This window comes from Falco biarmicus, chromosome W (assembly GCF_023638135.1).
Source record: "Falco biarmicus isolate bFalBia1 chromosome W, bFalBia1.pri, whole genome shotgun sequence".
Lineage (NCBI taxonomy): Eukaryota > Metazoa > Chordata > Aves > Falconiformes > Falconidae > Falco > Falco biarmicus.
In genome coordinates this window covers 17,836,944-17,864,888 of record NC_079310.1, presented here as the reverse complement: position 1 = coordinate 17,864,888, position 27,945 = coordinate 17,836,944, and the positions used below count along the sequence as shown (strand labels likewise).

The 27,945-nt window shown below is 35.9% G+C and overlaps 1 protein-coding gene across 8 annotated transcripts in view; it reads left to right on the top strand.

The window, feature by feature from the left end:
• LOC130141959 (nipped-B-like protein) overlaps nt 1–27,945 on the top strand; it is a 167,648-nt gene that overhangs the window by 70,222 nt on the left and 69,481 nt on the right. For 7 of the 8 annotated variants that reach the window (XM_056323293.1, XM_056323289.1, XM_056323284.1 and 4 more), the window contains 5 exons: nt 236–335; nt 3,989–4,140; nt 5,203–5,363; nt 8,534–8,627; nt 19,941–20,573. In XM_056323293.1, the coding sequence (XP_056179268.1) occupies nt 236–335; nt 3,989–4,140; nt 5,203–5,363; nt 8,534–8,627; nt 19,941–20,573 (1,140 nt within the window). The remainder of the gene's footprint in view (nt 1–235; nt 336–3,988; nt 4,141–5,202; nt 5,364–8,533; nt 8,628–19,940; nt 20,574–27,945) is intronic. The other variant, XM_056323291.1, reaches the window with a different exon arrangement.

Here is a 27,945-nt window from a genome sequence, read left to right as displayed (position 1 = left end):
TATTTATAACTGAATTAATACTGCTTTAGGGAACACTCTTTTTATGTCATGGTGTAAAATGGACACTTTACATGGACTTCATCTTTTTTTAATGTTTTCTAACAGTTGTAGGTAGAAGATGTTAATGTCTGTAAAGTTTATAATTTCCTTGTATATAATAATTTCTGAAATAAGAGACTTCATTGATTAAAAAGGAAGTGCGTGTAAAGTAATGCTGCTATCTTCTTCTTAATAGGGATGATGATGTCCCAGTTTAATATTTCTCAGAATTCCATGCGAGGTAGTCCTGCATCTTCCAGTTATCAACAAACCACTATCTCACATAGCCCTTCCAGGTAATGTTTTCTTTCAAATGGGGTGGGATGGGCAGCGAACTGCAAATTCTTCCTACAATGATAGTCAATTCTTGTTGCAAGTATGTGAATGGAAGATGATCGGTGTCAAGACAAATTTTGCATTTGTCTGACAGCAGGGTGAGTTTCTTCAGCTGCCAAAGAAACATCTTTTTGTTAGCAAGTTAATCTTTGTGTTCTGACTAGTCATGATTCCCTGCTCTCTCTCCTTCACATAATTTTTGTCAAACTTTCTTTCCTACTTAAGGAATCCCCCTGCCTCCTGCCACCCCTCTAGCTGTTCTTTACCTGTGGCAGAGGCTGAGTCTGGTGGCGGGAAGATAGGAGAGAAGAGGCTGTGTTCCAGCATGTATAACAGTACCAATGTGACAGGAGGGTGGGAAAGAAGGCTTGTAAAAGCATGGAGTACTGCTGTAACAGTTATACAATAGGCCACTCAGAGAACCATAGGCCCAGTAATTTGGGCCACAGTTCCAGCAGCTTCCTCATCAACTTTCTGATTCTATTTTAAACTTTGAGTGTTGGCAATTAAGATGTACCTATAATCCAGGCCTATTTAAATATAATAAAAAACTCTGGACTAAAGGAAAGAGTTCTGCATGTAGTTTCAACCCAATTACTGGGCTTTAACAGATTTCATCTCCAGTTATTAGATATCATTATTAAAATAAACTTTTTTCACTTCAAGTTAGTGTAATTGTCTTGGCAAATGAAATGCTTGGTATCTGCACAAAAAAGTACGCTTTCTTACTTTTATATCTAAAAGTGATATTGAAGAAGGTGGGTGGTTTTTTTTCAATTGTGAATATTACAATGTGCTAAGTCGTCTTGAAATCCTTGTGTTATATACATATACTTTGCTATTTCTTTCTATGGAAGCTTACCTTCACAGAGTTGCTATCTAGAACTGAGGGTTGTGAAAGCATATATTGTACTTTCTGAAGTATTTGGTTTATTTTTATTTTTAAAAGCTCATATAAGAATGTAGGTTATAATGTACATTTATCGTCACAAGCCTATTCGAAGAGGGTCGGCCAAGTCACGACAATCACACCAATATGGCTACATGCCGTGCTCACTTTATTAAACAAACAGGTCATATTTATAACTTAAACCGACCGCTCACAAGACTTTACACAAAGGTGATTGGATAAAAGTCTCTGGCCACGTGGGGGTCCGTGTCACTGATCGGTGAGCATGCTGCAGGTGTCTTATCAGAGTGTGCCGATGAGAGTGTGTTGATTTCGCAGTTCCCAGGACTTGCTCTGCACCTGGCTTCTTGTTTGTGCACAGCTTGTTTTCTTTCTCACACTGCTTGTTCCCAGGACAATTCAAAGTTGCTCTGCAGCTTCAACTAACAGGCCTGAGTTGTCCAACCCGGACAATGGTAACATATGTCCTTGGGCCTTTAAAAATCCCTCTACCTATCATCCTTTTTCTTTTTGGACAACCCATGTCTGATTCACAATAGATATTAAACCTTTCTTCACACAAGAAAATAAACAGCTAAAAAATTAAAAACATTGCAACAATGATTATAACAAAGCATATTCCTTCCATCAATAATGTCTTTAACCATCCTGTTATGCCCAATCCTCTCAACCATTCATCGAAGGGATTGTCATCAGCAAGAATAAGCTTCATGTTTCCCTGCAGTTGTGACAACTTCTTGTGCATCGATATGGAATGATCGGAAAGGTTCACAAAACACATCCCTTCAAAATCCTCACAACCGTGTCCATGTGCTAATAACAAAAAAATCTATTGCAGCTCTGTTCTGTAACGTATCATGCCTAACATTATCTACATCAAGCAATAATGAACTTTAAAATCTTTGACGTAAGATTAAATTGTTTCTCTCCCCAGCACGCTAACCTTCGTATATTCTTAGCATTTGATGCTGCCATTGCCCCCGGCATAAATATGGAGGCTAGGACATTTGCTGTTACGGAATGTAGATAGACTCGGTCATTACATGTTTCATCAAAGGTGCGCAGTGTCCTCCGTGATCTGTGAGATTGTTGAGTCAATTTCAATAAGTCTTTCATATGTGGAGCAAACAAAGTCAAACGCCCTAAATAACATGGTCCACCAACAGGATACAAAGGAATCCCTGGCCACGCTCTGTCCCCACATATCAGAAAGACTCCTGGTGGCAACTGATAACCCCTGATACATCTATATGGAAACCCCCAGTTTTCAATTCTCACCAAATAGGTGAACCGGTTAGATTTTGAAACCCTGTATAAAACCCCCGTTCACCTGGACGTGTTAGCCATAACTGCCACGGGTCACCAAACCAAATTACTCCAGTGCCATTCACGGGCTGAAGTGGTGATGACATGTGGGTACAGTCTGCCATACCAGTTGCAGTTACATTAACATATTCAACAGGTACAACGCTAGCCAATAGGACTAGCTCCTGCAAAGGTAAATGATGTGGCTGATTTAAATTCTCAATAACCGTCTTCTGCCACGCTGCATTACGCATAGAAGGCCAAACATATTGCCCATTTGGACTCATACATGTACCATTCTGATTGGAAGTCGGATCCACTGTTTTAACATTCCAAAACCCATCAACTTTTGTTTCATTCTCTTGCAGGGGAATACCAATTAAACAAGTTCTAAAGGGGTTGTCTGCCTGTTGCAGACTTAGACAAAAGTCTGTTACTCCCGTGATATTTGCCCATGTCACCCATATGTTTGTCCTAGGCAAGATGTCAAAAATACTTTGGCCAATGGGTAAAAAATTCATCAAGACCATAAACCAAGTTCACCACTCAAACATGTTTACTCCTGCAATTTCCACAATATATTTTTTTTTTTTTTTGGCTACAGCCAAATAGTTTTAAACAAATCGTTTTAGTCTCTTCCCAATCTTACTCTGAAACAGCTTGTTTTCTTTCTCACGCTGCTTGTTCCCAGGACACTTCAAAGCTGCTCTGCAGCTTCAACTAACAGGCCTGGGTTGTCCAACCTGGACAATGGTAACATATGTCCTCGGTCCTTTAAAAATCCCTCTACACCTGTTTTATTTTTATGGCTTCCTATCTTTAGGATAAGTCTAAGATAAAGCCAGTGAAAGAATAATTTGTATTCAGTGGACTTTGGGTCAGGTCCTACCTGACCGCCTATCACATTCCTGTATCTTAGCAATATAGTTCTGTTAGATGAAGTTCTTTGAAATCTTACTGGAAAAATCATATTTAGAGTAGATGGCTTCTTGTTAATCCTAGCGAGCTAGTTGTTACATGATAATTAAACCTTAGATGTCACTTTCATTCAAACTTCTAGGACTAACTTTTGGAAATTGCATATCTTGTTTTAGTAAATCTGCAGATCTTACTTTAATAATTATTTGTTATTGTTTCCCTAGGTGGAGGTCTTATGAATGCTTTTTATTCTGTTCTTTACTTTTACTAATGCAGTACCCAAGCTGTGGTTCTGAAGTAATAATTGAAGTTTGGAAGGTATTGACAGCTTAAAATATTGGTTTTGAAGGGGTTTCTTGATTGTGTTCAAATTTTGTCTCTCACAGGAGTTACAATGTTCCACAGGTATAATATTCCGAAAGAAATAAGAAATTTGTCTAAATTTCCAACTTTTAAAAACTTCTAAAATTTTACTTTTAGCCGGTTTGTGCCACCACAGACAAGCTCTGGTAACAGATTTTTGGCACAGCAGAACAGTCCAGTGCCTAGTCCATATGCTCCTCAAAGTCCTGCAGGATATATGCCATATTCACATCCTCCAAGTTATACACCCCATCCTCAGATGCAGCAAGGTGAGTCTATGATGTTTGTTTTTATTCTCCTATCTCATGTCAGCTTTACCTTCATGTGCATGTTTCATAGCTCTAATTTCTTTGAAGGAGTCACATGCTTAATGCAAATCATGAGTTGATAGGGAATTTTGGGGGTATGTTTAAGCTTTGTTTTCCAAATTGTACAGAGTGGTAGTGTATACTTTTTTTTTAAAAAAAAAAGGGAAGAAGAAATAGTGAAATATAGGTTTATGTTACACTGCTCCTCCCCTATGTAAACTGATTTTGCATAGTTGTTACATATACATGACAATAGAAAAATAAAACCAAACCAAAATCTTTTATTTGTTAGCTATGGCAATTGTTTATCTGTACTAGTAAAAACCTAATTTTTGCCAGTGTAATGTAAGATTTGCTGCCATCTTATTTAGCCTTACCAAACCTTTGTAGTATAGACTAGACAATGTTGGCTAGAATTATGCTCAAAGTATGCTAGTAACTGGCAAAGATGACCTTCAGAATGAATGGATTTCTTTGTTCTTCCCTTTTGTAAAAACAGTTTTGATCAACATAAACACTATTACATATCTAGGCTTATTTTTTTTTTGTAAGTGGAATTCTCATTGGATTCTTTTAAGTCATCTGTTTTTAAAGTTTAGCAATGTGCTTAGAATTTATATAGCTATTTTGTATATAATGTTGTGTGTCTCATGAATAACTTGGAAGTTACTAAGAGTAGCAAATACAAATTATATAGAGGAAAATAAAGTTTTCTGTAAGCTATAAGAATATGATACTGACTGTAATTAGGATAGACATGGAGAGAACCTTGGCTAATCTGTACATGGAATTTAGGTTTTAAATCCCCTCTAAAATTAAAATCTTAGATATCTAATTTTATTCAAGGTATTTGTGGCAAAAGAATTCAATCAAGACAGTTGGATTCCTGTTCAGATTCCAGACCTCTTACATCCAAGTCGTTAATATCCATTCTTATGATGTTTTCTGTGAAATTTTTCAGAGTTAACAAATGTGTGATTATATCAATATAGGTTTGAGGGTTTTTTGTTTTGTTTTTTTCAGCTTCAGTATCCAGTCCCATTGTCACAGCTGGGATGAGGAATCTCCATGAAAATAAAGTTTCAAGTCAGTTGTCTGGAAATTCAGCTAATCATCATACTGATAATTCTAGACATGACTCAAATGAAGACTACCTACAGATGGTGAACAGGCTAAGTAGTGATGTATGTTACCTAGACCAGTTTATGATGATAAAGCAAATATGTGTTTAGCTGTTTTAGAAGTCAGATATTTTACTATGTTGTTGATGAATAAAACCACTGAAAATATATTTAGGTTTCAGATGTGTATACTCAACTGTGCGACTTTAATGTGTGAGTTTTGTTTTTTTTTTCTAGATCTCTCTTTGGAACAGTTTGTAACATTGATTCTGATGAAATTATGAAAAGTAAAAAAGTTTTACTCATATTTCAGTTTATTTTAAAGAAATGGTAGTGTCTCTGCAATTATTGTAGCAATATGTTGATGCAAACAATACTAGATTCTAAAGAGGTATATAGTTGTCTTTATGAAGATTACCATAACTGTCAATTAGACTTGACATATTTGAATAACCTATTGGGTAATATAGTAGTGTTGTTGAAGGCAAAAATTCCTTTTGATGCTGTTTATTACTGGTTTATTATGTGCTTTTATGGCCTGGTTTCTTTATAAGATGATTTTTTCATAGTGATTAGTTCATGTCGGAAAAATTCTTTCTGGAATCTTGATTCTAAAGGAAAAAACCAGCAACTTTCTCCTACAGCTTTGTGAACTTCTTAATTTTCTTCTTAATGAGCATCACACCCTGTGAATGAAGCATATTGGGATTCTTTACAAGTTTGGCACATAGTCTCCTAACAGCTCTAAAGGGGAGAGCACTTAATTTTCATTTTTATTTTTTGACTTTAGCTCTTTGAACAGCGTAGTCATAGTGGTGCCTACAACAGTAGGCATAACAGTAGTTATAAAACTTCATTAAAACCTGCTGGCAAGCAGGCCTTTTTTTCATGTGTGTGTGTCATCCTAAATTAGCTTGTGGAAGCAAAAATGAAGTGTTGTATTCCACAGGTGTACTGTTAACACCAGACTCCCTAAATCCCTTACCAGGATTAATACACTGGAACTCCAAGAGCGTTATTAGTTTTATTAGTCATCTTTTTTTTTTATGCAAGAATTATTCTCATTAAAAATATTAGCTAAGAAGTAGTATCTTAAGAAAGCTTTGTAATGAAGGAATCTATCATAATACACAATCATCAGATGTTTTTCTCAGTCTCTGCTTCAGCAATGCTAATTCTTCTAAATAAGAAGCTTTTCTTGGCACTAAGTGTACATGTTATATCCCCCAGCTATGTTAAAGGTACACTTTCAAGAGAATCTTGGGGGTTTTTAAGACAAGATTTTTGGAAAACTTTAGTATTAGGATAATTTATTTCACAGTGTTTAAAGAGGAAGTATTTAAAAATATTCACCCCTAATTTTGTGATCCAAACATTGCAACCACATCCTAGTTCATGAGAACTTAAAAATGAAGCTCATTCAAAACTGGCAGACTATGAAAACATAAAACATGCCATCATTGTTTGGTTTGATTGGAGAAATACTGAATGTAAAAAGTAATTACACCTTTTAAAGCTGATTTTAATAGCTATCATGGAGAAAACAGTTTGAATAATTTGGATTAATTAAAGTTTTGCATCTATGTGTGAATAATAAGCTTAAACATAAAGCTGCATCCTTTTCAGAAGCAATGTCACTTTTGGCATAGATAGCTATGAATGAGGATTATTATATCATAAAACTTAAAATGTTTAATATTTTTCTTAGGAATTTTTTGCTTTAAAAATTATGAATAGTTACAGGATATTGTGTATTTGCAATATATTATTTTACAAAATCAGCAAGTATATACCCTTGAAGGCTCACTGCACATATACCCATTTTTTGATAAACTTGAAAACATTCCTAGAATATAAGTTCGTGCCTACATGCCTACATTTCATTATTAGAAGTTCTGAACTAGGAGACAGTAAATGAGTACTTCTGAAAATTTGTCAGCTACGGTAGGAATGGCATGTGTACCTGAAAGATCATAGATCATCTACCTAGATAGTCTGTTTAGTTAATCTAACAAAAGGTGCCTTTGCCTGTGTCCTTGGTAATCATGGGTAGAGGACCTCGCCCATCCTAATAAAACATATATGTTCAGAAGTTACTAAGCTCCCCCCCCATTTTTTGGGGTTTTGAGATTTATTACAATTCAAAGATAAGTCAGTTTTGAAAAAAAAAAATAGCTCCATAATTTCAATGTACTAAATAAATGAGTAACTCATACATCAGGAAATTAATTCATTTTGACTTGCAATAATAAAACACATGTGCGTTTAAGGTATAGTTCTTTTTATTGCATTGAATCTGAATGTTATATTTCTTTGCGCATGAGGCTTTCCTCATGTGAGGCAATAAGTCTTTTTGCAAGTGCTGTTGCAAAAATAAGTGTAATTAATAGCACAGCATGAGTTTTAGATTCATTTTGCTGTGGGAGGGGAAAACCCCCAATCAAATAGAATTGTTTTGTAAGTGCCTATGGATGATGAAATGTGGTTTCTTATGGATTTATATTATTTACCTTGTAAGCACCTTCAGTCCATAAATATAAAACTTTTTTCCTTTTTCCTAAGTAATATGAACTACACCTTCACAAGGTATAACGTGTATGGTAGCTAGTCTACTGCTGTGCATGTGGAAATTGGCCGTTTGAACATTGTCAGAGGGAGTGTGTAATTGCCATCCACTTTTCTCAGCTGCTGCAATGGGGGTGCTACAGATTTTGTTCAGTCCTGATGTGTGTATGCTGGAGGTTATAAATACAAAGTCTTAGTTTACTTAACTGTAAGATAGCATTCTAATAAACTTTAAGGGTAGGTTAAGTGAAAAAATGGCGAGTTTGTTTTAAAAAAAAACAACCTACTTTTTATACTCAATTTTTTCCAGTTGGTATTGTATAGAGTTCATTTTCCTGTTTTTCAGCTCTTTACTATGAGTGCATATAGCAAAAAATCTAAATGGAATCTTAATGTTGACCAAAAGAGCTTATTTAGCTAGAAGACCTAGATTTATTTTTGTGTGCATGTTCTGATTCTAGATTCTTCTTAAGGCTGTGCTCTGGAATGTTGCCTATATAATAGTCTAATAGCAGTCTAAATTACAAAGATTTTAATATAAATAATTATTTTTCTAATATTTGTTGTATGCTTCTTTATTCAGTCCATTTTATCAGTATACGTACTAATTTCAGTCTTTATCAAGTATTCATGTTCATAATGTTATTTTTTTATCATTGTCACTTTAGGATGGTGATCCTTCAATAAGGAATGCTGCATCTTTTTCCTTGAGGTCACCACAGTCAGTCTGTTCTCCAACTGGAAGCGACGGAACACTTAAAGGTAGTCTAGCAGTCATACATATCAATGTATTTTTTTTCCAATTTCAAAGAACAGAGAGTTTACAGAGGTATTTATTTCTCCCAACTTGTGTATTCCTGTAGTACTAAATAGTATGTCATTAAGTTTTGGTTACAAAATTATTTTGAGCCCTGATCCAGAAGAAATTTCTGAAGGTCCAAAAATTGATTAATCATACTTCAAAACAAAGCTCAAATTCATGCATGACAGTAAAAATTTAAATCCTTTTCAGTATGAGGATTAAATTCTTTATAAGAATGGTTTCAGTTGCTCTATATAAGAAATGGTTTAAAGGCGGCATTATGAGTAATAAACGCTTAACCAGCTCAAAAGTGTTTTAAAATGCAATGTTTGTCTTGATTGCAATCATCAAATTTCAAGAATGGGAAAATAAAAGTAGTTTAATTAATACAATAGATGTAGCGTAAATGAAGCCTGAAAACCTTAGCTGTGCAGAAGGAATAGGGTGAACTGTCAGTCCACTGAGAAAATAATTCTTTATGCTAAAATCTGGAATGTATACTGCTGTTTTTAATATTATCCCTAAGAAGCAATGACTGAGATACATGAGACTTAGCAAGGTAGGGGTTTGGGCATATTCCTGTTAGTTTAGGTTTTCAGTGTTTATGTATTTACATGACAGTAGTCAAAAGATGCAACAGTACTTTCTTCTCTTTAGTCCTGAAACAAAATAAAGTCTTTCTCGATGGTCAGGTTAGGTCAGGAGGCCGGCACGGATGAAGGGGCAGGCAGTCATCTGTGGCTGCTTGGTTTCCCCCCCCAACCCCCGGCGGGGGGGTTCCGTAAATACTGGGGGCTGGATTGAGGACCCTGGGGGGCCGTATCCAGCCTGCGGCCGTAGTTTGAGGACCCCTGGGTTAGGTGGAGAGGTAGAACAGGAGATGGGGGAGATTCTAGAGAAGGTGAGTGTATTTGGTTTGTGCAGCCTGGATAAAAGGGGGGGGGGGGGGGGGGGCAGCAGGATGGATGGGATGACACACAATGGACAGACATGACCATAAAGCAGTCTCCTCATACCTATGAGGAGATTATCAGGAACACTTGAGTCAGGCTTTTTATAGTGTTGTACAGGAAGGATGAGAGACTGGACTTGAAATGGGAAGTTCTGACTAGGTATAAGGAAAAACTTTTTTGCTATCAGGGCAGTCAAACATTGGAAAAGCCCAGAGAATCTGTACATTTTCCCTCCTTGGAGGTTTTCAAGACCAAGCTAGATAAAGCCCTGCATAATGTGGCCTTGTTCACCCTGCTTTTTGAGTGTGAGGATCAGCTAAAGATCTCCTGAGGGTCCCTTCTTAACTGAATTATCCTGCGATCCTGTGACTGCTAAATGATGTAAGTGGTTCATCTTCTGTAGGCATATACTGTGTTCAATGGTGATAGAAGAAATGTGACTCAAATGCAAGCGAGAAGGACATGTATAGCATGCCAACAGCATCAGTATTTTAGGAGGCTTTGTGCTAAAGGACTTGTTTGTAAGACTTGTCTAAATGGCGAAGACTAAATGTGGTTGGTTGTCTTTAACTCAGTACACAAAATCCATGTTTGTTGAGCTTATTAGTTTAACAGCATTGTGAATCTAAGCTACTTCCACTCATATATGATTACCACTTCAGCCAGAAGAATATTTTAATTATTTTTTTGGTTAAAGTTGCTGCTGTTTCAATTGGTTGTCTCAGAACCCATTTTGAAGGGATACCTTTTCAGAAACTGAAAACAATCTGTGATTGTACAATTTGGATTGTAACATTTCAACATTAGCACAAAGAGGAGTTTTTTGATTTATTTACCTGTATGTTAGCCTTACTTTTCTCATTGATAAAGCACACAACTGAAATACTGTTACTAATGGTGCTACCATTTTGCCTTCTTAAAGATATTAATGAACTCTGACTGAGAGAACCATTTCTTGATACTGCAAGAATCTTGCCAGACATTTACTTCCACTAATCTTGCATTTTAGAAATATATTGAAGAGGTGTAGATAATTACAGTGTTACTTAGAATATGTGATCCCTGACAGTTTTTGGCCTATGATTTGGAGTGAAAGCAATTGGTTAAGCTGATAAATTTTCCAGTGGTGAACAAACAGCAAGTATCTACACTGAGCTTTTTGTTGCTACTCTTATTAGACCTTGAAAGTTTGGATGACAAGTTGCAAACTTTGATAATAAAATTTGGCAAAATATTTAATTATTTGGGAGGACAGAAAGAATGGCACTAGACATCACCAATCCAGAGAAAGGTCACAAGAAGGATGTTATAATATCTAAGTTTTCTTATATAACATAGAAATGTGAGGCAATTACCGAAGGTATGGGTACAGACTGTGTTTCTGTACTTCTGACATGGAAGTAGCAAGGACTTCTGGAGACTTGGAGAATGTGATTGTACAGCCTTGAATTACTTTAAGATTGAATGATAGCTGTCTGATTGACAGAATCTGAATGAGGAAGAAGTAGTTTTGTTTGCAACTCAGACAAATATTTGAGAGATGACAGAAATTATATTTGTTCTTTTGGTTTGTTATTCACTCAGTGGAGTAAAATTTCTCTGTTACAGAAATTTTTGCCTTGCTTCTGTTCCAGTAAAGGTACCAGGGCAGCTGAAGTTTTTTCCATAAGGCTGGTCTTTATCCTTTCTTTTTTATATAAATTTTATATTTTTAGCTATGCAAACAGAATAGTGGCTTTGCTTTCATGTTGTCATCTGTTACTTCATCGGCTTTCGTAGAAAATACATGTCTATGAATTCATCTATGAAGAATTAACATGAAGTATTTTCCTTCTGTTTAGCTCAAAATATTCTGTGGTATCCATTATCCAAGATCAATTACTCATCAAAATCCTTTATCTATTTGTTCTACTTTCCCACTATGGAATCAGATGATTGTTTTTTTAACTTAGGACAACTTCTAAAGATGGAGAAAGGAAAGTCTTCCACAATGTTTTTAGTCCATTGCTTTCCAAATAGAAGTGTTTCATATATTTACAGTCCTGTTTCTATAGTTTCCTAAACTCCTGGGAAAACATCTGTAAGGAATAGCGATAACCCTTAGGATACCATATAATTTTGCACTCTTTTCCAGAATAAGTTATATTCCCTCCGGAGATTGTTAATGGGTACTTGATTATTTTCTGAATAATTTGGAAAGATTACTTTTATGTTCTTAGGAATTTATAGGACTCCTCCAGAGACATTCTTCTACACTTGGTCTTTGAACATATAGAGGGTAGTAAGAAGAATTAGGAATCTTCTCAAATCTGTAGTACAAACTTCAGTGCTTTCAAAGGTACTTGTTAAGAAAAATTATCATCTCACCCTCTCTCCTTCAAAAGAAAGGTGGAAGAAATTTATTCCAAAATATTTTCTGACAGGGCCAAAATAAACATTAATTCCTTTTTCTTTCTTCAAGTCTTAACTTTTTATGCAGGGATTCTTCTGAATACAGCAGTTCTCAGCTTTGGCTGTTCTAGCTTAGGTTTTTCATGAGGCATTTGAAGCTCTGGAGAAAAATGGTGGGACTCTTCCCTGAAAATTATTGAAAGAGTATGTGGAAAGTGAATACAATCTGTCCTGAAAAACCTCCTAAATGTATGTTCTTTGTCTCATATGCTATTCCTTTTAAGTTTGAATTTTAAGCTATGCTCTTTGAAAATGAATGTCAATATAGTTTGTTAATCAAAATAAGTAATAATTTCTTTATATCTAGTACAAAACTTGGGAAGATTTCCAGAGGAAGATTCTGTGATTTTAGAAAATACAGCAGGAAATGGCTTGGGGGCTTCCCATCTTCTTACCCTCATGTTGGATGAGCTGTACCAGTATCCCAATAACTGCCATCTTTTTTTTGTTGTTGTTAAAATGTCAGTAATCGAGTTTCCTTACTCTTGCCATGCAACCTGTTCACATTCTTAGTGCTAGAAAGCTTTTCTTCTGATGCTTAGCCTGAATAATTTTTGTTGCAGTTAGACATGACACTATTTGACTTCTTTCCAGTGGGCAAGGAAGAACAATTCACAATTTATTTATTTTTATTTATAGCAGTCACATATCAAAGAATGTTATTGTGTCTTGCACTAATCTTTCTACAGACTGAACAGCATGGTTTCTTTCTATCATCTTTACATAAGTAATAATTTCTGAGCTTTTTTTTGTCTCTGTTTTTATTTGAATTCTAATTGGTCTGCATTTGTCTTGATGTTGTACGGCCTGAAGTTGTGATACAACTATTTGAAGACTTAGAAGGATGAGTAGTCAGAAAAGTACTGTAGGTGACCTTGTATTATACTACTGTCATATATGAATGTAGCTGCTGTTTGGTGATAACTTAGATTTGTGTTGCAAGCTGTTATAAACATATTGCTGTCTTTCTATAGAGCTTATCTATCTTCCTCTCGTGTTGTTACAATTGCTCTTTCTCAGCTGAATAAAAAGTTTGTGCTGCTGCTTACTGAATATTTTTTGTTTCAGAAGGTTATTCCAGTTAGTGAAAAAAACTGTAAATTTTGATTCATTTTTTTAAAAGCAGTTGTGGGTCTCAAACACTTGACACCAAAAGCTCATTATGATCTTTAGATTAATAAAATACTCTCTAATTCTGTTACATGAAAGGTTATTAATGATAAATATTTTATACTACTATCCTCAAGACAGTGCTCTGGAAAGCTGCACTTGTTCACCTATGTTCCGTTCATCCATTTTTACCAAGAACAACTGATACTCTGAACACAGTTTTGCAACAGGGTATACTGCAATCTTGTGGTATTTTTGCCTAGACCATACTTTCTCAGCTTGTTAATGAAATTGTTATGAGAAGCTATATAAAAAGCCATGCTATAGTCCAGGCATAACACTCAGTTCTCCTTAATCCACAAGACCTATTGCTTTACAGAATAAAATTGTTTTGATTTGATGATGCATATTCTTAACAAAATCACTTTGGAATACTACCTCTTTGTTATATCTTAATCATTATAGAGAAATTGTTCTTCTAGTATGTACTTAAATCATACAGACTATATATAATACTCTGGGCAGTCCTTTATCATCCTTTTAAAGGGACTAGTTCTCCCTTTTTGAATCTGCTGTAGACACAGATTCTTGAAATTATTCTTATCAATTCTAAGATAGCTTTAGCCAGGGTTCCAGGGTGAATTTGTCTGATCCCATTTTCATGAAAACACTTGATTTATGTGAAGGTAGTAAATAGGATCATACTAAATAAATAATAAAAAAAGACTTCTCCATTTACACATTTTAACTTGTGGCCTCTTAAAATATTTGGCAATAGTGTGTGAATGTTCCTCAGGATCTGGCATCACCAGGTTCTCAGCTTTTTCCAGACAAACATCAGTATGAGTGCAGTATGGATACTCTAGTAGTCTTCTCCATCTTCTGCCTTCAAGGACTTATTTTCAGAATAATTACTCAGATGTGAAGTCTGATAATCCACACATAGAAAATATGCATTCATTAAAGCCTCTCTTTCAAAAAATAATTTCAGTAAAAAGTCTGGAATGCTGTGTCCAGGTTTGATGAACAATAGTTTGATACCCACTTAAATAATGGTCTCAAGGATCACTTTGCTATAGATTTAAAAAGGCATAGCACTTGAATGTTCCTGATGTTTCTCTACAGTGTGCTATGAACCAAGTATTACCCATCAGTCTTCATTTGTTCACTAGTAGTATTTTTCCAGCTTTCATGCATAGGGATCAATACTTCGTGCAAAAGAGCATGTAGCATGGGTTAAAGACTTTCTTTTGAGATCTGGGAACCTTTACTTGCAAGGGATTTAAAGGAATATGGAGATACTATTTCAAGTGACCCTTTTGAACTCGTCGTTATTGTGCAAGTGGAAAATGAACAATTCTTTAAAATATGTGAATCCTAAGTACCTGGTAACATTAATAGTTGTTTTTTAACCATGTGGAACACAACAAAGAATGTGACCAGTGGTGGGACTTCAGTGCATCAGCTTTAAAAGGCGAGTGGTCTTTGCTCTGAAGAGGCTCAGAGAAAGTATCATGAATGTTTAAATAAGATGTGAGTAGAATAGAATATTTCAATTGGAAAGGGACCTACAACAATCATCTGGTTCAACTGCCTGACCAATTCAGGGCTGACCAAAAGTTAAAGCATGTTAAGGGCATTGTCCAAATACCTCTTGAACACTGACAGGCTTGGGGCATCAACCACCTCTCTAGGAAGCCTGTTCCAGTGTCTGACCACCTTCACGGTTAAGACATGCTTCCTAATGTCAAGTCTGAACCTCCCCTCTTGCAGCTTTGAACCATTCCCATGCATGCTATCACTGGATCCCAGGGAGAAGAGCTCAGCACCTCCCTCTCCACTTCCCCTCCTCAGGAAGCTGTAGAGAGCAATGAGGTCACCCCTCAGCCTCCTTTTCTCCAAACTAGACAAGCCCAAAGTCCTTAGCCGCTCCTCATAGGACATGCCTTCCAGCCCTTTCACCACCTTTGTTGCCTTCCTCTGGACGGATTCAAGTACATTTGTATCCTTCTTCAATTGTGTGGCCCTGAACTGCACACAGTACTCAAGGTGAGGCCGCACCAATGATGAATACAGCAGGATAATCACCTCTTTTGACTGGCTGGTTATGCTGTGTTTGATGCACCCCAGAATGTGGTTTTCCCTCTTGGCTGCCAGGGCACACTGCTGACTCATATTGAGCCTACTGCCAACCACCATCCCTAGATCCCTTTCTGCAGGGCTGCTCTCCAACCACTCCTTTCCCAATTTATACTTGTGCCTAGTGTTACTCCATCCCAGGTGCAGAATCTGGCATTTGGACTTGTTAAATTTCATGCCACTTATGTTTGCCGAATGTTCCAATCTATCCAGATCCCCCTGCAAGGCCTCTTGTCCTTTGAGAGAGTCAACAGCACCTCCCAGTTCTGTATCATCAGCAAACTTGCTAACGGTGCATTCAACTCCTGCATTCAGATCACTGATAAATATATTGAACAGAGCTGGCCCTAGAATTGAGCCCTGAGGAACACTGCTCATGACTGGTCGCCAGCCAGATGTAGCCTTCTTGTAAATTGGAATAACGTTGGCTAGCTTCCAGTCAGCGGGGACCTCCCCAGACTACCAAGACCTTTGGCAGATGATTGAGAGGGGTCCTGTCATAACTTCTGCTAGCTTCTTCAGTACTCTGGGATGAATCCCATCAGGCCCCATGGACTTGTGAAAATTCAACTGATACAGCTGGTCCCCTACACTTTCAGTATCTGCAAATGAAAAGTCACTGTTCCTGCAGTCATGGTCTTTCCCCAGTATTGGGAGGATCAAGGAAAACACTACTTGTGCTCCTGATTTTTTTAGCATTTTTCTCAGGGCCCTGTAATCTCTTTTGATTGACTTTAGACTTTTTGTTGTGACATCATCAGTACACACATGAAAGAGCAGGAGTAGGTAATAGTTCGAAGGCTGTACTAATCTCTTCAGTCATCTTGTGACATCCCTAATTCAGGCCCCAGGGAGGCAGAAAACTTCCCTGAAAAAAGGGTCCAGTCTGCAATGGGTGCTTTTGTTCTGCATAGGAGGGAGTCACTAATGACCATAACTTGCTGTTGTTTCTTTTCAGCACTAGTCTTTATGCAGGTCTTGTTGCAAGGGGTTGGTTGATCTGATCTTGGTGAGAGTATTTGCATAGGTTCCTTCTATCTCATTATATGTTTTGTCTACCATACCCAGGGCCTCATAGCTATTCTGTAAAGGTATCTGAGAGGGTAAGGAGGGGTTTCTCTTACAGCTCTGCGCAGAGTATTGTGGCAAAGTTATAAAGTGTGCAGACAGAAGCTGTAAGATTTAGATGTTGTTGATATGTGCAATCTCCTGGACAGAAGCTTATTTGTTTGCTACCTGAGTTACTGATGTACAATGAGCAAGCGAAGCTATTCCATTGTAAACAGGAAGTTTTTTTGAAACTATATGTTTTTAAGAAGGCTAACTTACTGTCAATGCAATGCATGTTATAGTTTGCATTATAAAGGATACGATAAGAAATCAGTCAAGAGTTACAGAAAAAATAATGTTTAAGAATTGCTACAGCAGTTGATAAAACTTCTGTACTCAGTGCCATCTACTATTAGGAATCAGTAGGAAAACTAATTGGTATAGAGAACTAGTTCCAGGATTATCATAGGTGGTCAGGATGACTGTTAATGAAAGATTGTGGAGGTCTTGTTAATGGGTGTGTTTGTTCTCTGTAGAGGCCTTATTTCCTATGATGTTACCTGCATCGTGACTACATTTGGCATTATCTGGATGATCATCAGTGTTTCCTGTTCAGTAATGATACAATGACCTTCTCAAATCAGTAGAGAATCACTTTTTATCTCACAAGTTTTACATATCCCTGCCATACAAAGAGTTTGGACAGTTATTTTACTGATACTGTGGAAGATCAACTACAGAAAGTCAGTTATTTTTTCCTGAATTACCGCACAGTTCTAGATTTAGACTCAAAATCTGTCTACATATTTCTCTGTTCTAAAAGAGTATTCTGAAATTCAGTTCATTCCCAAAGATAATTTCTGAAGATCACTGTATGATTTACTATATTGACAGCATTTTGTAGAACAAAACTTTTCAACCTTGGAATCTTGACTAGTTAAGCAAACAGATCATGTTTTGTCTGTCTGTGTATTCTTTCCATAAAAAACATTTTTTCTGTTATCAGCAAGTCTTGTAAGAGCTTTGTTCTCAAGGCTCAAGCCTTTTCCCATAGGAAATATTCCAGACTGACTTCAACAGTAATAGGCACAACTCTCTCTGTATAATGGGTGATGTTATGTCTGAAGTCTAAGCATCCAGCAGAACATGGTACATGTTCAGTGTGGGATACCTGTTCAAAACTGTTAATGTCTGTGGTAGAATTAAACTGTTACAGGATGCTTCATCTTTTTCAATTTCTTTTCACCTCAGTGTATAGGTATTGTAGCTTCTAAGCCCCTTTGTTGCCAGAGGCTTAGCCATCATTAGACATCTTGAAAATATGTGAAGTTATTGCCAGAACATGTACTCTTAAAATGCAACTTATAGGCCTTATTATCAACTCCTTTCAGGAGGAACATACTTTCAAATAGCTATTTGTGGTGCTGCTGCTGAGGAGGAAATCTTAACTTTTGTTTTTTCTTTTACTGGGCTCTAAGTACGTTCAATGGAATGAGCTGAAATCCTTCTGACTTCCTCCAGTTTACCCAAAGATAAAAAAAACCCACCTTATCTGTTGCTGCAGTGTTATTTTTCAGCATGAGAAATACCGAATGAATACAAATCAGAACAATTTTGTCAAATTTACTTAAAAGTTTAGGACAAGGGAGAATCAAATCTCTTCCCTCTATTTGAAGCGCAACTGTGAAAAACATTAAATATTCTATTGTTGCAACTTAAGAAGTATGCAGTTAAGAGATAATTCAAGACGAAAATGTCAGTAAGATCTCTTTGAAAAGTTTTGAGCTGCCTCTAATATTTGTAGAAATAAAAATGCAGACTGTATTTCCAGTGAGTGGTAGTCATTTCCTTAAAATAAATTAGTAGCTAACAGTTTTTGCTATGCATTACACTGAGACAGTCTTATAAATTATTGTCTAAAGATAGTTATTAGGAGAAATTAGCGTGTGTAGAGGGGATATCGCAGTTATAGGAACCTCTGGTAGAAGGCATGTGAGAAATCTTTATAGGGTATGGCCGGGTCTTCAGTACTAGTGATTGAGCGTGGTATCTAATTTGAGGGGAGGAAATGGAATAGTGAAAAGATCTTGAGAATCAGGATGAGTCAAAACAGGGCTTCCCAACCTTGTGGATTTTATTGGCAGAATATGGATGGAGTTGTTGCTGATGGTCAAGAAAGGGTAAGATAAACCCATTTTATACCCTGCTCTACATACAGGGATTATAGGATTTCTCACAGAATGAACTAGGGAAAGAAAATAAGTAGTCTGTGCAAAGTAGTCATCAGTAAAGGCACACATTTCATTTGAGTTGAAGTTTTACTAGAAGTATCCATTCTTTGTTTCATCTACAGGTCAGTATATTGCTTAATGATTCTTAATATTTCTTAAAATATCTGATAGAAATTTAAGCTTCAGAATAAAGCTGCTTTCTTGTTTAGTGGTGTATCTTGAATGAAGCACATGGGGACTTGTATTCCAGTTAGGTTTTGAGTGTTGTTAGAAGTATTGACCTATGATGACCTAAAACAGAATGACTAATAATAATCTCAGTCACTGCTTTCTGAAGATCAGTATTCCCCAGTGGATGAATGGGATCAGATAAATGTTTGCTTTGAACAAGAGGAGGTTGGCACTATTGGTCCAGCCAGTAGGCTTTTTTTATTATTATTATTTTTTTCCACACACCAGTATGTCTTTTTAAGCCAAAAATTATAGCTCAAAATTATAATTGGGACCGGTTGAAAAGCTCTGTTTTTCAAAGCTTTTCTGGGCTAACAGTTATGGGGAGCTGGTTTAATTTGAGGAACAAAAACATTCATGTGATTAATTGGAGAATGTTTTAAATAAAAAATGTTCTCTTTTAAAAATTTCTCTAGATATACTCAGAGCCTGAAATGGGTGCATGTAGAAGTAAAAATTAATATGTTTAAAAAAAGAAAAAAAAAAAGAGGGGAGATAAGACAGAGTGATAGAAAAATGCTCTAGGACAATTGGTGGTTTTTAGATAGCAATGAGTGGGGGAGGTTGGAATGAGTTTATAAATAAAAAAAAGTTGAAAATGAACTGTCAGAATCAAAGTTGAGGAGGTTGTGTATGTTTTGATTTTTTTAATATATATGTATTTTTAATTACTTAAAAATATGTGGCTAAAATGGCTAATGCCTATACACTGATGATTAAGTCTTCATCATGACCTTATTAAGAATCTTTTTTATATTTCCTTTTTCTGTAGTCAACTTGCTTTCATTGACTATTTTCTAATAGTTGATATTCTGAACCTGCAGGTACTATTTTTATTTTTTTATTTTGTTAGTTGTGGGGGTTTTGTTTTCTCTAAAATGATCCCTTCTTTACCTGCAGTGGACAGCTAAAATTCCTAGTACTCTGCAACTGTCTGGATTACAGCTTGATCTAGGAATGATGTGCTTCCTACCGATCTCACTTAGACCTTCTGTGAACTCAGATAAATATACAAATACATATTAAAATTACGTAGGTTATATTTAGTGTATTTTTATATAAACATGGAACAACATAACTGTTCAGTTTTTCTGAATTATTATTCTAGGATCAAGACAACCTTTAATCCAACAATCTCAGCCTCCACCTTATTCATCACCTAGAGATGTTCCCCCAGACATATTGTTAGATTCTCCAGAAAGAAAGCAAAAGAAACAAAAGAAAATGAAGTTAGGCAAGGATGAAAAAGACCAGACTGAAAAAGCTGCAATGTATGATATCATTAGTTCTCCTTCCAAGGACTCCACTAAGCTTACATTAAGACTCTCTCGTGTAAGATCTTCGGATATGGACCAGCAGGATGATATGCTTTCTGGTTTGGAAAACAGCAGTGTGTCAGAGGGTGATATTCCTTTTAATGTGCAGTACCCAGGACAGTCTTCTAAAACACCCGTTACTCCACAGGATGTTAACCACCCACTAAACGCTGCTCAGTGTTTGCCGCAGCACGAACAGACAGCTTTCCTTCAGGCACAACAAGTGCCTGTTTTACAACAGAACACTTCAGTTGCTGCAAAACAACATCAAACTCCTGTGGTACAGACACAGCAACAGGTTTCGCAACAAGGAACTATAACATCATATGATGAAGTAGAATTGGATGCATTGGCTGAAATTGAGCGGATAGAGCGTGAATCAGCTATTGAAAGGGAGCGATTTTCAAAAGAAGTGCAAGACAAAGGTAAAAGAATTGTGTGTGTGTATACACTATGTATATTATATAAATATATTTATGCATATAAACCATATATATATATAAAAACCTTTCTGTCGTTATCACATAGTTCAATTCTGTTTACTCAGTGTAGGTGATTTGATGACATTCATCTCCATTTCTCTCCAACAATGAATTGCAATGTCTCATATATGCCTATTTTTAATATTTGATATTCTTTATTTGAGATCTTAATGGATAGAAACTGAAGTTCTTATGTTTCAAAATTCTTTTTAAACTACTCTTATTTTGAGTAGTAGCAGTGCCATAAGTAAAAATTTGTACTAAGTTTTGATAGTTGAATTATTAATTAATTATCTATGTTGCCTAATTTTAAAAATGTACAGGAAAACTCTTTTATGCCATTTCTATTCATATCCCAATTTGAAACTAATGTGAAGGTGGTGTTAGGCTAAAATCACATCTATTCTTTTAAAGGCTCTGTAATGATTGAGTAATATATACTACTATGTTCTCTCCAATGTTTGTTCAACTGGATATTCATTATTATGTAGTCATTACAAGGTTTTAGAGAACTGCCATATATCTATATGGTCTCTAGCACAGAACCAGATGAGACTCTGAAATGTTTGCTCTTCAGTAGCTGTACTGGTTATCTTAACTGTTTTCATTGAATCTGTCCTCTTTTTGGTTTTTCTTTTTTTTTTTTTTTCTTGTCCTTTTAACTAGTTTGAAGGTCTTAGGCTTCAGAAATATCAAAAGTGGATGCAAAACCCACATGTAAATCTTGAAGATAAGATGTGGTTTATAAAGTAGATAGTGATATGTGTAAGTGTTTCTCAGAAGCTTCCTCTGCGGTTTTTAACTTCTGAGGAAAAAAAGTCTTTTATAGTATAATGCTAATTAATTAGATACCCCCAAGAAAAATCTTGCAGAGTGGAAAATGGCACAGATTCTGATTTTGGAAGTTCATAAGCAAAAATGGTCAATTTTGGACATACTTGCGTAGAGGCAACTGAATTTACATATGGCTTGGATCTTTAACCAGCAGAGAGAGTACAGGTTTTCTCCCTATTCAAAGATTATTTCTTTTCTGTTTTAAAGATGGCAAGAAAGATTGTTGTGTTTGTGTGTGTAAATATTCTTGTTACGATTACTAAAAGGATTAACTTTTTAGGTATTTCTTATTTGGTAACTAACTAAAGTCTTGTTAGAAAACATTGTGAATATACAGAGAAAATGGGTACTCACCTCAAAAGAGATCTCTACTGCCTTTTATTTTAATATAATGAAATGGTGGAATTTGTTACTTTGTTTACATCTCTTCCACTAATTTTAAATTTATTTATGGAGAGCTTGTGGTTTGTCTCCTACTACTTAAAAAGCTACTCTTGTATCCCCATACTTTGAGTAGATTCTCCAGCACAATTTAGCTGAGAAGCATCTCAAAAAATGCAGTGTATTTTTGATGGTACACAGCACCCTTCAAACACTTGGAGCAAGACTAAAACATTTTCTCTTTTGTTTTGGCTTTCAGGATATGTTGAACATTAGTTTTGAAGTTTATTTACCATAATTATATAGCCATAGGCACACTCTGATTTGTTTCTTTTGGGGAAAGGAGTGATTTTTATAGAATGTGATTTCTCCCTTTCACTACTGCTGAATAACCATCTTGCCAAATAAGGTTTCCAACATTATGCTTCCCTTCTACCTGCATCCTCTGCCATGTCTCGGTTCTTCCTGAGTTTCTGCAGTTGCTATGGATCAGGTACAAGAGTTACTGCCTTCTGTTGGGGCAAATGATCAACATTTATTCACTGGTGGTAAGTTGCCCCTGTGCTAGGTGGCAGCTCTTTTCACTTTAGCTGCTGAGGTTTCACCCATGAATTAATAGTATTGAGTAAGAAGGCTTTTTAGTAGTCTTGGGACAGATTTCCTGAAAAGCTATTACCTTGGAGAAATATGGTTCTTATTTTTTGGTAATGTTTTTGCCATTGCTTGTAAGTTTGTACTGTGTCTACAAGTTGATAAAATCTGGGATTGTTCTAGTTATAGCTGTTTGGTTTGGTGTGACTGCGGGGGGGAAACTTCCTTTATTGTTCCTATGGCAATATGTCTGTTAGAAATATATTCAGTAACTCCTAAATATGTAATTCATTTTTGTGAAGTTGCTTACTGTATTTATGCAAAAGCCTGGCATTTGTGCATTTTAGTACATATACTGTAACTTCAGATCACATTATGTCAAGAAAATAGTGTGATTGTAGCATGTACTTGGTCTAATTAGAACAGGACCTATAGTGCTAGCTGATGCTGTGCATAGCGTGTGTCCCTCTAGAGATCTTACACTAGACCAGGGGTCCTCAAACTACGGCCCGTGGGCTGGATACAGCCCCCCAGGGTCCTCAGTCCAGCCCCCGGTATTTACAGAACCCCCCCGCCAGGGGTTGGGGGGGAAACCAAGCAGCCGTAGATGACTGTCTGCCCCTTCATCCGCGCCGGCCCCCTGGTTAAAAAGTTTGAGGACCCCTGCTCTAGATGCTAGCACATGCTAAAATCTGCATGAAAGCATCTTTGCTGCTTTTGTAATTGAGGCATGGGAATAAATATTACAGTCACACTACACTTTCTGCATAGGCATGCATTGTTGTATTCCATAAATTACTTTGAGTAGAATTGTGTTCTCAGGTTTTGCTAGAAGATTAGTGGTCCATTTTGTCTTTTTTTTAGACATGAAATATCTACAGTACTATGCTTCATCAGAGGTTTTCAGATGCTTCTTTTTTAACAGTAAGGCTTTGAATAGATATGACTTGTTCTTTCTGAGGATCGGAACCAGTAATGTGGTGGAAATGTTTATTACAGAGGAGAGGCAATGTTTTTTGGGAGATTCTTGCTAAAAATTACCCAACTACTACACTTGCCTAAGGCAATGCTAAGGTCTTTTTTTTTTTTTTTTTTTTTTTAATGCTGAGGTCCTTTTATAATGTTTGGTACAGGTGGAAATGAAGATTAGAGTCCTTTGGAAATTATAGTACTTTCTGTAATAAATTCCGAATTCTAACAAAACTCTTAAAATATTTAGCTTCCACCAAACAAAGTCTCTCACAGTAGGAGGCAGTCTTCATTCCACAGGTGGAACTAACACAGGGTTTTGCAGAAGTGCCACTGCCTTTGAAAAGCAGTGTATCTTTCTGAAACCTGATTGTCATGCTTTAGCTTTCTGAAAAAGGAATTCTTAGTGCAAAAGTCATTAATGCAAATCTGGTAGAATTGACCTAATATATATCAGATATGCATAAGGAGAAATGTTATAATACAGACCTTTTACCTTGATATCTAAGTGCTTTTCAGAGCTCTGTTTTTATAATTCTTTTTGGTCTATTTGGATCTTTGATTAAGTGGATTATATGGTCTTTTCATCATGATAGAGATATGTAAAATTTGTAAAACTTGGTTTTGTCCTTGTCCTCTGTGTGGAAGGGCAAGAGTCCGTTTCCTCTTCTACTTTTTCCATCACGGAAGTCTCTCTGTATTGATTAATTTTGCAAGTAATTTGTCTGTATCTGTTAGTGAAAGGAATAATTGGAGATTTTGGAGATCTAGGCACTCTGCACCAAAAGTTACATTCTAATACATCTGTTAATGTTTAATAGCTTTAGAACAAACAAATAAGTCCATGGAACATGACAAGCCTCAAGTTTTCAGTTCCCATAACCTCCCTCATAATGGCCTCTATACCCTCATCAGATACAAGTTGTCAATCAATACTAGATCATATCTTCTCTTTTGAAAGGATGTGTAATATCACAGATCAAGCTATTGTTTATCAGTACTCAGATTGAGTTGAAAAAAAGTGATTTGGAAGGGTTAATACAGAAAGGGATTATCTTTTTTCACAACAGTCAACAAGTGAACCATCCTCTGCTTAGGTACATCAGAATACCTTTCTAAAGAAATTAGAAATAATGAAGCTTCACGCACACTTTCCTCTAATCACTGTCAGTAGTCTCATTTTCTGTACTACTTGGTGCTCTTGAATGCTTTCAAAACAAGCAGAGGCCCATATTCTGAACCTATTTTGTTCACTTAACTGGAGCTGTGCTTAGTTCACATTCTGAAGTTGACTACTCCAAGAAAGTACAGGAAATCCTGTGGAGTTTTAGAAAATTATGTCCCAGGAATTTCTGTTGTTCTCGGGAATCTTTTTTTCCTTGCAGGGGGGAGGTGTTGAGGGAGAAAGTTCATTTTGCTAACCTCAGTTCTTTGTATTAACTCATGCTTTGCCACTGTTCAGATACAAGTGAGTTATTTTTGTTTATAGTCAAGTAGTTCAAAGCTAGTCAGTCACTTTCAGTCTAAACCTTTCCCAGAAATTACATTAAGTTCTTCTTGTTCATCAAGATTTAGACGTGCTACTGAATTAATTTTCAGGTTCAAGGTTTCTACCTCAAGATCTTTCACGCTTTTCTAAAAACCCCAAATACTGTGAATCAAAAATATTTAAGGTATTAATGTAAAAAGGAGCTCCAAGTCTTCTAGAAAGGGGAAAAGGGAAGATAACCTTGAAAACTACTTGAAAAAACAGAAAGCAACCCATCTTTTTTCAGAGACTCTTTTTCAAATTGCTTTAGTTATTTATGTTATTCAGATTTGCTAAACTTTAATTTGAGCTTTTCCATACATAGTATTGTGTGTTCACTGTTAGATTTTAGGATACTTCAAAGACACTTTTATGTAATGAAGCTGTCTTAACAGATTAAGGAGTTCTGCTTTTACTTGTAAAAGGCACTGTTCTCTGGAGTTTGAGAGAAGAGTCATGAAATCATTAATCGCTGACCATTTAATTGGAAAGATAATATTTTTTTTCAAACTTAAAAGCATTAGAAGCATTTTTTAAATGAGAAAAAACCTACTCATTTCTGTGGTTTTTTTACCCTATATATTTTACCTTTGAGGATCCATTTTTACCCACTTTGGAATCTTACTGTAGATTCTTTGAATTGGGAAGAAGTGAAGCTGTAATAACTTTATTTCCAATAATTGGATTAGTTAGGGGGCATTTGGATGCCTGTTGTGGGCTTCCTTTTTTAGTTCATTCCAAGCCCATAGCAGCAGACACACACATCCCGAGTGTGAATCTGCTGGAGCAAAAGTCAAAACTACAGTTATAGGTAAGTAAACTTTTTATCTTACCTTTTATGTTCTTATCCAGCTCCTCTCCCTTTCTCCCCATTACCCGTCTCCCAGAGAGGAGACTAACAGAACAACACTATTAAGAATTAATAGTTTGCTTACATCTAATTTTATGTAGCCAATGAATTAAATGAGAGAATGTGTAATTATGACCAGTATATTACCATTCATTTCCAAATATGTTATAGGGGTTTTATTTATTTAAAAATGGAAATATGAGTGTAGTCATTTGTATAGTAATCTTGCAAGAGATTGCAGTCACTAATACCAGAAGACAAAATGAGACACTGTAAAATATAAATTATTGTGTATCTATGTAGTAGGACAGTGTGTAAATTCAGGTATGGTGTATTTTGTGTGTACAAAATTTCATTAGGTCTGCATGTTTTAGTGTTATGTAATGGATGAAACTGGCACCTTACATAGCTTTCCCAAGAAAAAGCAGATTTGCAAGGTCTAGTTCCTATAGATTTTTTTTTTTTTATGTGTTCAGATGTGTTATAAGAAAAGGGGAAGAAATTCTTCTACCTAGAGAAATTGCAATAGTGTTGCAATGTTTCCATCTATCTAGGAAAAAATAGTTTCTTTTATATTTTTTTAAAGAATAAAATACCGATTGAGTGAAATTTTTTTTAAAAAAAGTAGACGTATTTTTAATGGTGTTTACTTTCTTTTGGTGCTCTTGTGTAACATGAAGGCAAATTCCCACATTTATCCCAGCTTGTGCTTTACATAGAGTAGTGCAGAAACCTGCTCGTGTAAGCAGGTGTAGAAAACTGAAATCCAGAAGTCTGGGAAGAAGTGTATTTTGGTTTTAGCTGTTGTGTAAACTAAGATTAGAAAATTAAATATAATTTGCATGTAGCGTATACCGTTGATTGTGCCTGTTAAATGGATGGGAGGATTTACATTACTTAACCAGTAATGACTTTATTTTGCTCTGGGAAAGCCACTTCTCTATAATGAATTTAAAACTTGATAAAGAGACAGCATGTATAATAAAGCTTATTAACAGTTTAAGCCTGACATTTCTATAGCTCACAGTCATAAGTTCACTCCAACATCAACCTAAGATGGCACAGATTTTTTATTATCATCCCGTATAAACATTACTGGATCTAGTTAATTGAAGATATTTTTTGAATGCAAGATATGATGTCAGAATGAAATCAATGCCTGGAAGGGAGGTTAAAAGTGTTCACCAATAAATTTCTAAGTCATTTGCTTATTTCTAAAGTTTGTTTTTCCTACAAATGACTTTGAAACTAATCTGATACGTTCATCTGTGATACATAAAATAATTTTCATTGTCTACTGTTAGTGTTGCATTTTTCTTGTGAAATTAAGTGCTGCACTGTGTATTTCAAAAGTAATTGCATTTCAGGTTTTGCTCAGATTTTTAACAATTGAGTTTACAAAACTATAATTCTTCACAAAGCAATCGTGGTTAAAACCCAGAATTTGTGTCAGAAGAATCTATCTTGTAAATAAATTGAAATCATATTGTTTGTAAAAGCAATATTAAAATCATGGAGGTTAAATTACAGCTTCCAGTATCTAAACAAGTAGAGATGCTTGATTATAATTTGCTGTAGTTAAATTCTTGTTATTTTCTAGTGTAATATTTCTTTTGTATTACTGTAGTTGACAGGGAATAATGAGTTATCAAACGTCCTTAAATAGAAAAATTTGTAAGATCATATTTCATTCTCCAGTTATGCTGATTACGTTGTTTAAGAAAGCAAGCAGAACTTTACCAAAATGAAGATTCTGAGTTCTGCTACACCCTAAGGCATGTCAGAGACTCCTGTAGTCTTTTTGGTTTTGTTGGTTGTTTTATTTTTCCTGAATGAGTTTGGACATCCCTCCTGATGAGCTTTCTTTTTTGCATAGTGACCAGAAGTTTGATAAAGTCTCTTGACAGATTGCTAAAAATCAGCAGCTGTTACTGTTCAGATTCGCAGCAATGCCTTCCTCTGAACTGCAGCAGCTGGAAACCCTCTGGTCTCTACTTTGGAGCCTTTGGAATTATTTTCTGTTCTATAAAGCTTCTTATATCAGGATCTTGACTGTACTTAGTTTCTTCTGTAAGGGAGCATGCAGTGAGACTAAAATTTTTACTTTTGTTTCCTGAGTCTCTCCTTCAAGGGGAGGAGCTAGTGCTGTGGGAATCTCTTCT